Source organism: Nothoprocta perdicaria, unplaced genomic scaffold (genome assembly GCF_003342845.1).
Source record: "Nothoprocta perdicaria isolate Ctin4 unplaced genomic scaffold, notPer1 scaffold_112, whole genome shotgun sequence".
Lineage (NCBI taxonomy): Eukaryota > Metazoa > Chordata > Aves > Tinamiformes > Tinamidae > Nothoprocta > Nothoprocta perdicaria.
Window position 1 is genome coordinate 1,491,541 of NW_020454228.1, and position 10,955 is coordinate 1,502,495.

Below are 10,955 nucleotides of genomic sequence, written 5' to 3' on the forward strand. Positions count from 1 at the left end.
AGGAAAGGAGAATCAAGCGGAGACAGCTACCTGAACTGGGCTGAGAAAGGAGTTTTAATAAGGGACAGGTAAAGAGGAGATGAGGAAGCATGTTCAAGAAAGGCAATGCACAGTCCAGCACACAAGTCCTGACATTACAGTCCTGAGCCAAAGCACTAATCAAAAAATTAACAGCAAAATAATACATTTCCTCAAAAGAGGTCTGGCTCTTCCGGACATGAGTACACGAGCAATGGGCAGGAAGGAACCTCAGGAGCGAAGCCAGGCACGGATTTTATCCCTGCGCATCCCCAAGCATCCAGCAGCACAGCCCCCGGGCAGCAGAGCTCCCCGCGCCGCTCCCAGTTCTCCGTATCCCAGCTCGGGGGCTTGTCACAAGGGCAGAAGATTAGTCGGGGCGAGGATGAACCCCGCAGGAGCCGTCTCGTCGGGGACATGGTCACGGTGACTCCGTCACCAACCCTCGGCCGGGGCAAGGAAACAAAACGTGTGCGTCCTGCTCGTGGATGTCACGGTAATTTTTGAGAGCTTCTAATCATTTTCAGAGCTGTTCAGGGTCTGTTTAGTCAGGTAGGTGAGGAAAACACGAAACTAGGGAATGGTTTATAAACATTTTCCCAAAACATCACAGCTTTTATGCTGAATCACAATTGAGCTGTACAGACATAGAGAGACAGGAAACTCGAGGCGCTTTCAGAGCAGTGTGCTAAGGAGGACATGTTAACAGCGCCCTTTCCCAATATTTATCAAATCTTCACAGCAAGTACTTAAAACCCAGGAAACATTTGGCCAAATTACTTAATCCTAAGAAAAGGGTAACATCCCTAGAGTAAGATGCCCATTATATATAATAATAATAGAAACCTCAGTAAAGGAAAGGTGTGAGGGAAGACATGTTCTTAGCAGCCCCGGGGAGTTCAGAGCTGGCCCAGCACTCCTCCTTAGGAACCACGTAAAGCAACGAGGCCACTCCAAATTTAAAGCCATTTTGTTTTTATCTATTGGGGTAGTCACTTTACATCATACGAAAAGACTGTATAATGAATACAAGTATCAAGAATCAGATCTTTTTTTATGGCACAAAATAAAATTTTCTATTAACCTGCATTCAGAGTTGTTAAATACATAATTAAAGACACAGAAACTAAAGCTGCCACAAAATAATAGTTGCATGATGATGTTAGTTTTTATTCAACTTGTTAACCGCTTCCTCCAGTCAGAAGCTGGAGAAGAACCTTCCCATTCGCTTGTTTCCGTGATCCATTCTGGACAAAAAGATTTTCCCTAATTTTGACACAAATTTAATTTCTCCTCTTTATTGTTATGCAGAGCTCACATAAGCTTTAACGTTGTACCTTACAATGCATGGAATCAGAGATTAAAATAAAACTCTACTGGTAACATAACCTTTTCTATAAGGCAAAAGTATTCTACACGTTTACCGTAGCAAGAACGTTAGGCATTCACTTTGGGAAAAGCGGAAGGAGCTGACGTACGTTTCGGTGCAGAAGCAGCTTCCCGTGCTCGGCACTGGTGTCTCGCTGGGGCTGGGTGCCACCCCGCGCTCAGGGGCTGCACCTACAGCTCAGCGAGCAGCGAGCCGGAGACGCTGCCGGCGCCTCATGCTCGCCCTGCCCCGGCCGCTCCCCTGCGGCAAATTATTTCCATCTCTGAAATTATGAGTGGGGAATTATCAAAATCAGTATAAAAATAGCAGCATGCTACTAGACACGAAGAGCAGATTCTGACATTATGAAGTTAAATGCAGATTTCTGCCTTCCTCTTCTATTATGAAACTCTTTTTTTCAAAGTTAGCATCAAGGCAAGGGGCATGAGGACACACACTGCGTAGTATGACTTGACATTAATCTGAACTGAGTATTTAATCAAAATCCATGATAGTTACAGGGTTCGCAATTTTTATTTCGAAATACAAGTGTAACTGGAATTGTAGTGATGAAAGCAGAAGAGGGAGGAATGCAGTCGTTTACAGCCCATGTCACTGCATCTCGCTTACATCCAGAGGTAAAAGCTCTAATTGGTGAAGAGGCAAAATACTTGTGGCATTTCATTTAACCTTTGTGATAATCCAGCATTATCCGTTTCTAAAGAAATATAAATACTTTAAAACAAACATTGAAAATAAATCCTTTTGATGTAACAAAGTACACTCTTTACCAAGAATTTTCAGTCTTCTTAAAAGAAAGGGACTTCACCCAAAAAAATAATCGAAATATCAATGTAGAACAATCCTGGGAGGAGGAAAGTTGGAATGTAAACCTCTGTTCCAATTTAGATCTGAAAAATAAAAAAAAACAGGACCCACATGTTTTCATTTGACATACAATTTGCATCCAACCGTTCTGTTTTTAAAACTATTTATAGTTAAAATAGGAGACTTTAAAAAACACAGTAAAAGTTCTTGCCCACCTCCCATTTCTCTCAACATGCAAACCACTGCTGCTCTCGTACATCCTCACCAGCAACCATCCGGCAGCTACCTAAGTGAGCAGCTATGCCAGGATGTTTGCATATAAACAGTGCAGACATAAATAAGCCTACAAGTCTCAAAAACTACAAACAGAGCTGAGTTTAAGGGTAGCTTCCCAAAATAGTTGCCTATTAAATGAAGGCAGTGGCAAAACAAACAGTTTTCTAACCATTCTTCCAGCATAAACTACTAAGGAACAGACCCAAGTCTCTCCTTTTAGCTGTGACTTTGGAGCTCGCAATTCATTCAAAGTAGGTTGAGATGACTGATCTTCACAGAACTGACTCATTTTTTGTCTCTTTATGTGTCTTCCTTTCTTAAGGCAGAATATTAATATTATATTACACAGATGACAGAAACTTACAACACTGTATTAGCTGCACAATTCAGTATATTCTCCCACACAGAGATCCATTAATTTGCACATTTTATTCTTTTGGTATTCCTAGAGTAACCTATCACTTGAACCCTACAACAGCTTCATTATTAGAAGGATACAGTACTAAAAATTTTAACTCCAGGAAGCTAAACCTCCATCACTGACAGGTCCAAAGTGCTATTTTAAAAATTTGAAGAAAAATCCCTGAAGATTTTGTCACCTTGAAGACATCTGTTCAAAGGTGCCAGCTACTGAGAACCTCAAAATGGCTGAAATACTGTCAGAACATTTAAAGTGCCTTAGTCACATCACCCATTTAGAGAGAGGGCTAAAAAGACAACAAATTAAAACCTAAGACTACACTTAGAACAATCTATCCAATTAAGTTGACTCACTGGCTCAGTAAGTTACTACTTATCCTCTGAGCCAAGTGACCCAGCACCTACTCATCCTCCAGTCCTCACAGCAGATTCTGCTTCTTCCCTGTAGATTAGTTTGAATTCTAAGTAATGATTTTACTGTTAGATTTGAATTAAGAGTGTGCAGGGTCACAGCTTAGTGATTAAGCAGTATCAGCAGTAACTGACTCTGACTAAGTTGAGGATTACAGATAAACTTAGGAGCTGCTAACACTCTATTTTTATGGTTTTTTTTCCCTTCAATTCACAACATGCAACAAAAATGTTATTTAAATAAATTTTTCCCCTCAAAAAATGGGAATCTTCCTCAAATCTTGCTGTTATTTCAGCAGGTGTGATTATATATGAGCCTGCTAAAACTAAAGGGAAAAAAAGAAAGATGAAATCCACACATTTTCATGCAACCCATCAAAAACAAACCCCAGTTACTTCCATCACTTGCTGCCCCTATATATATAACCTGTGACCTGCTCCAGTGCCTGGTGTCTGCATCAACATGGTTATGGTCCATGCTGCTTGGGACAAACCGAACACACCCGCTGTGCACAGACCCTTAAGTCCTTTTACCTGCTCCCTCCAAGATGTTTCTAACCTACCACGCCAGAGACACAAAGGAATGCCACAGGTCTGGCTCCCTCCTGCTACGTCACCTGCTTGGCTTTGCATCATGAGCTTGTTTCAAGGAAGCTAAACCCTAGATTGCTGTGTGGATGGCTACACTCACCCCTTCAGGACAAGCACAGCCAGTTACATCTGCACATTAGTCGGGAACTTTTGTAACTGCTACTCCTCACATTACATATAGCACACACAAACATATAGGTGCACACAGATTCACTGCTATGTCAGTCTGGGTCTTCGGGGTCAAAGTATTTCAATGATTTTCTTTTAAGCATCTGAAGAATCATCGTAAAGAAGATTTTCTCAGGTAGTGAGAAGACTGTTTGGTAGCTCTCTATGTTTGTTTCAGTAACATGACACTCAGCATACGTGTTTTGCACAGCGCAGAATAGTCAACTGGAACAGCATCGTAGAAGAGAGAATGGAGAGCTGGTTCTGCACCCACAGGAACAGGCCCTGGCCTAACCAAACTTCTGCCAGGCTTGTCTGAGGGAAAACACTCGGCTGTTCTGCTCCAGGAAGGATTATTGGAGCAGTTAAAATAGAAGAACAGGACTCGGGAGCAGCAGAAACTAAGAATGTAAATATATTGTCATAAAAGACTAAGACTAAAACTCTTACCCAGGTGAGCTATTCTAAATATGAATGTTTTATTTACTTGCATCGAAACACTGAAAAACAGCTTACTGCCAACAACGAGCGCTTGGAGCATATGATGTTAAACACATGCTTATTACTTACGTCATCAATATCTTCATCATCATCTCCAATATCATCAAACTGGATTTCATCATCATCTCCAGGACCAAATGTGTCTGTTTCATTGATTTTAGCTGAAAAATAATTTAGAGGAGTTAACTAGTACTTATACCAAGTCAAGAGGGACTGATTCTTCTTGTGCAGGACCTCCCAGTTTGAATGGAAACAATGCTTACCATGTTCTGGGAGCTCCCCATATGCTTTCAGACTTCTGGCTTCATCTGCATTGTACTTTAGAATAACATCAGCCTTGTTATCCTAAAGAAGAATTTATTACAATTTAATGGCCATCTATGAAAACAAAGTAACAAAACTCATTATTTCTACACATAAAAAGGTAATGTCTTGTTCCTTCTTCCTCTCCAGTTCCCATAATTGTGAAGGGGAGAAAAACAAAACAAACACACACACCTAATTTGTAGAAGAATCATTTCTTCCAGACAAGATATAATGTTCTCCAATTACAACTAACCTGAAAAGTTCAATTTTGCGATGAATCCTTCTTGAGATAAGATATTGAGGAATTTGGTGGTCCCTTCAAAAGTGTCATTCCTTCCTTGTTTTAAGCAGTTTACTGTATGCAGTAACCTTAAACATTTTACTATTCTGTAATAGATCTTGCATCTGAAACATGTATCTTCCACTAACCAACAAAACTGAACTAACATTTACATAAAGTCTTTTAGCCACTGAAAATTTGGTAAGTGAACCTTTAAATTAGGTGAGATTATATTACACCATTTTTGGAATGTTAAGTAGAAACTAATCAGTCACAAAAGTGAGTTCTTAAAGTGAGAGTTTGAACATCAGGGCTCCAAGCTTCTGATTAATAAACTGTAGGGTGTTTAACTCCATTAGACTACAAGGTCCAAGTACCAGGCAGCTGCCTTCAGGAAAAGAAGGCCAGGCCTGATGCTCTGAAGCAGCTTCACCCAAACACCCAGAGTGCAGTTAAGTCTAGAAGAAAAGTGGAACTGGGATTTGGCATCTACTTGTGGCAAACTTTTTAGCACACAAGGAATTAAAAATCAATATAACAAACACCAGTTGGAAGAAAGTAAAGGTAGGAGCGCCCTCAGCAAGCTGCTGCAGTTTAAACACAGACATTTGATATAAACTCTTCAAGGGTAAATTGAACAGAATTTTTACCTGGTAGTCTCTTAAGCCCACCAATATAATATCAGATGTGTTTATCCAAACCTGAAAGAGTAAATATTTGTTATAGTCCAAGAGTTCACCTTTTTGGTCTTATAATGCAAAATTTAAGCACAGCAAATTTAAGTTTACTGAAAGACATTACCCCTATCACTACTGCCCCCATTGCCACTTTCTAATCAACTAGCTGCAACTACTCAGTTTCATATTTTAACAGCACAACCAAGCTCACAAATATATTACTTAACTAAACATGTTAGAGAACTAAGGTGAATCAAATCCTTCAAAGAGCTTCTAGCCCACGAGGTGACTAGTTAGCTACAACTTTGGTGAAAACAGAAGGAACTCTCCCAAATGACCTCTCGGTTAGCTCAAACCCACAAGGGCAAAAAATGAAAGAAAAAGGATGATTGGGGCAGGGAGGGGAGGGGAAGAGTAGTTTGAAGAGCCCAAGAAACCTGAACAGGAGTTATTTCTAGTGATTATGTTAACAGTCAAACCAAAGGCAGAAACATTAATGTAAATGAACAGCCAGTGTTGCCCATATTACCTTGATTTTTTGGAGATGGACTATATTACAGTCAAGACCTTCTTTTAGGCACAAGCAATAGCTAAGGGATGCCTTCTGAGAGAAGGATTCTGCACTACCTTGTACCTTTTTTTTTTTTTTTTTTTTTTTTTTTTAAATATACACATTCTCTACTCCCTTTAACAGCTTAAGTGAGTGAGCACATAGGCTACTGAAAGGGTTGTTTGCAGGTCCCTAGCAGCACTCGCACCGCTCCCAGGACACACATGCTCACTGCTCTGTGAGGACAAACCCGCGGAGCTACGTGGCACTGCTCAGGTGAGCACGGGGGAACATACCTGTTTATTAGGGACAGCACCTCAGACCTACCTCCCCGTACCATACCCGCCAAGAGCCCAGTACAGAAATCTGCAACACCTGGCAACAGTAAGAGGGGACGCTGCCCAAAGGAGCAAGATTAAGACTGTGAACACTAACATGTGACTTTCCAAAAAGCAGGAAGTCTTCCGGATCAGTTTGGCATTACAGTATTATTGGAAAGTAATGAAGGGGCATTAGAATGACAGCATATGAAGTGACTGAAGGAAGTTTTAAACTTTCCTCAGACTTCTTACATGACTACCTCCACTGAAGACAAGGCACCCAGTGGAAAGATGACAACTACTCAGATCCTCCCTAGCACACACGGGAACCTACACAAGTACAAAATCCAATTTGTATCAGAAAGAGGTGTACAGGGAAGTGCCTCTGTGCAGCTTTTACTGCTCTCTTGCCCTATGCTCAAAGTCCCACTTTCTGCTCTCCTGCAAAGGTTAAGTGCCCCCAAGCAGAGCACCTCTGCTTTCACAGCCACAGAACCCCCCAAGCCCACACACATTTCTTTGTTTTGCATATATGTTAAAAAAAAGAAATAAGAGCACATTAATTCCCAAGTGCAGGAAAACCACCCTAGCAGCACTTGCTGCAGCAGCAGCTACACAAACCTTGGGATAAGACAGCAATGCCTCAACTGAAATCTGTTGAGCTTTAACTGGATAACACTCCAGGGAAAGAATTTTCTTGAAGGATTATTTTTAAAGAATTATATTAACTCTTATGCAAATAAATATTTCTATAGCAATTCAGGAGAAAGATATCTCTATTCTGCCATAATTGCCGCTTAACAAAGGCTCTTCTTTTCAAGCATCCGATACTTTCTTGGTCCGTTTCATATAATGACAACAACAAGGAGTATAATTTATATTTCTTTCCCATAAAATATTTAAAATATTTTAAGTTATTTATAACCATCAGCCTATGCATCGCTTGTTTATAAACAAAGCTATTACAGGTGTTCTTTGGGGCGTTCAGTAAGCCTTAAGGAACAGCCTAAGGCACACCAGGCTTGAGCTGAAATCAGATGAGTTCACAATAGTTTAAGCAGGTGAGAGGAAAAAAATAAGCCCCAAATACACTCAAAACAAACAGGAAGTCTTGATTATAAGAAGCCATTGACATAATGACCTTAAAATTGAGCTATTCACCCCTTCTGCAGTTGCTCAAATAAGCATGGCTGTTGAGCTGGACTATCATTATATTCTGCACTTAAAGCACAACAGTTCACACTTCACAGAATCACAGAGTGGTTGAGGTTGGAAGGGACCTCTAGAGACCATCTAGTCCAACCCCCTGCTCCAGCAGGGAAAGTATCTAAGTACCACAGTAGGCTGTTGTGTGTAGTGTGTGTGTGTGTGTGTTTTCCCTCTGGTTGTTTAAGAATTTGCTTTTCTTTTTTTTTTTTTCCAGATGCAATATAAATGCAATCTTATGAAGACCAAGAAGATCCTTCTTCAATATGGAAGAGTTAGTATTTCATAAACAATCCAAAATTCTCCCCTACATACACATCAGAAGAGCTGCCCTTCAGCTATTAGCTGGACTTGGAACCTAAAGGTTGCCATTTTGGGGGCTCAGACACATAAATACAAGGGGAAAAAAAAGTCATTTAATATTGAAAAAGTTGAAAGAATAATACTTTTACTGAAAGATTTAAAAACTATTTGGAAAAAAAGCTACATATGTATACATTTTTACAACCAAACACCATATACAATATCCCTATTTTCTACTTAAATGCTTTAGAGATACCTTTTTTCTTAGTTTCCCTCTGATATGACATAACCTCTTCACACCGTCAAAACATAATGCCTCCAGTCTTCCATTGCCTAACATCTTGATCACCTGGGCATATTCTGAAAGAGTGAAAGAGACAGTAACATCAACAAGTACCTTTTTTAAAACTTTTAACCTTAACTTTTAACTTTTTTTGTTAACTTTGTGCAACCAAAACCTGCTGTAACGTTTTATAAAATATGAACAGCCGAGAGGAGCTGGGATGAGCCACAACAGAGGCTGCTGAAGGGTGCCTGTTGTTGTTGATGTTGACATTTCCCCACGCTGCTCACCCTCGGTTGTATCCTCACTTTTGTTTCCTCCAGAATGCTTACTAAGGATAATTTCCCCACTCTCAGCTGGACCCTCTCAGAGTTTATGGGTTTACTCCAGCATCGCATTTGCTCTTCCCACTGATGAAATCGTGCCCTTCATTGAGGCAAAAGGAGAAGGTGGCACTCGGGCCTGTATTCCCCACTGCTCTTCTGAAAACCGGTCTGCAGAGGCTGTCCTGAGAAAACTGCTAGTCTTGAGAGGAGGACATGCTTAGAAACTGTCTGAAGGGCATTTTTGTACTGATCAGGCTTCAACTGAGAACATGAAGTTTCTCTCCAAACTCTCTTCACCCCCTGTAACTCTTGTGCTGTATGTTCCATCTCCTTCTCTCATGGAGTTCCAGAAATCACTTTTCGTGCCCTCTACAGACACTACCAAAATTTGCAGCATAATACTACAATTTAATGAAATGGGGAAAAAAAAACCTTGCAAAAATCATAACGTTATCTGACCCCTGATACTACCCAGGATAAAAAGTTTTCTTAGTTGGGCAGACTTGTGCTAAGGAAAGATTTTAGAATATTAACACACAAGCTAAACAGTGGAGCAAACTGACAGAATCTTATTAACCAAGAGCAATGTTTAACTAAATGTATTTTGTTTGAGAGTGGGAATGAACTTTAAGAATTAGAAGCACATCCAAAGTCAACTCCTTTTCACTTCTGACTGGCACAGAATTATCAGCAAGAGCTTCAGAAATGTGTCTGGTTGTCACACACGCCTTTAAACGCTCAAGAAAGGCTTCAGGGATCTAAGTCAGTGCTTTTCCTGTATTTCTTTTGCTTAATGCACCATATAATTAGTTGGCTGCTAGGCAAGTCCTCACATAAATGCAGGCCAGTATAAGAGCATTGCACACAAGACAGGTGAGCCAAAAAACAGGTGAGGTCACTGCCACCAACAGCAAGGGAAGCAGAGGGGAACCCTCCCCACCACATACTCATGCAATTTACTTCACATGACAAGAGCTGAATAAGGACCCTACCTGTTGCTTCTCTTTTAAGACACCTCACTCCCAACTTCCCAGTTAAGCTAATTCAACTAAATCAAGAGAAAAAGAGCAAGACATACTTTTTGCTGGGCTACTGACTTCAGAGAGCTCATAAAAGCCCCCCAAAATGCTACAGGTAGCATGAAGCAGGCAGCAGGGCTGGGCTAGACATCCAGCAAACACCTCCAACACTAACTCAGACCAGCCAGGCTGGCTGCTCAGGGACCCTCGCAGAGCGCGACCCAAGAGACTTCCAGGGATGCCTTACACATGGACAGCACGACACACAGCACAGCACTAAGGCAAGGAAAGGCAAGCTTCACTCCTCAGTGGTGAATCTCTAAAATGTCCCACTTCCAACCGTCTTTCTCTTATGTTCAGAAGCGAAGTATAACCCCAACAAAGATGCATCTTTCTATTCCACAACATTTTCGTATTTCTCAGACATCCATACATGTTTCCTTTGTGGACCAGCACCCCATGTACCTCACTCCAAATACCAGGCTGAAAGCACTAACGGCTTATCGCAGTTAAGAACTCACCTTGCCCGTCCTCCTTGAACACCAGTTCTCGTTTTTCTGATTCATTCTCATTCTTACCTCGTCGCCTATTTTTACCTCCTTTGCCTAAATTAAAAGGAGAGGGGGGAAAAAAGGCATGTGTTACTACCCAGCTGACTGCTATCTATAAACACAGTCAATTCAATAATCCATTAGTCCGAGGGGAATTTCAGTGCTTGCTCTCACTATGGCAGCTGTGAGTTTCATCCAGGACTTGGCTCTTTTATTTAAAGCCTTTCCAGCTCTAAGTTTTTATCTGCCGGAGCACTAGCACAAGATTTGGGCCTCCTCTGCTAAAGACTTCCCGGTCACTCAGGAACTGTGGTGGATTTTGGAAAGGATTTGTCCAAGATCCCCAATTCTTTTTTTTCCTGGTTCCAGTGACCGGCACTCTGGAAGAAGCTGCAAGCAGCAGTGGGGCGCCCGGGACCAGGAGCGGCCCCACGGGCGCAGAGGGGAGCGCGAGGGCTCCCAGGGCCGGCCGGCGGGGCCGTTAAAGGGCACACACGTGGCGCGGCCCGGCCCGGCCCGCACGCGCTGTCCCCTCCTCTCCCCAACGCTCCC

The 10,955-nt window shown here is 41.6% G+C and overlaps 1 protein-coding gene across 1 annotated transcript in view; it reads right to left on the bottom strand.

Moving 5' to 3' along the window:
- Positions 1 to 1,047: 1,047 nt before the first annotated feature.
- Positions 1,048 to 10,955, bottom strand: part of EIF1AX (eukaryotic translation initiation factor 1A X-linked) — an 11,656-nt gene continuing 1,748 nt past the window's right edge. The window contains exons 2-7 of the mRNA XM_026052222.1: positions 10,374 to 10,515; positions 8,481 to 8,584; positions 5,819 to 5,869; positions 4,846 to 4,927; positions 4,652 to 4,743; positions 1,048 to 2,298 (exon numbers count right to left, since the gene is read on the bottom strand). Of these exons, the coding sequence (XP_025908007.1) occupies positions 2,293 to 2,298; positions 4,652 to 4,743; positions 4,846 to 4,927; positions 5,819 to 5,869; positions 8,481 to 8,584; positions 10,374 to 10,515 (477 nt within the window). The 3' untranslated portion in view covers positions 1,048 to 2,292. The remainder of the gene's footprint in view (positions 2,299 to 4,651; positions 4,744 to 4,845; positions 4,928 to 5,818; positions 5,870 to 8,480; positions 8,585 to 10,373; positions 10,516 to 10,955) is intronic.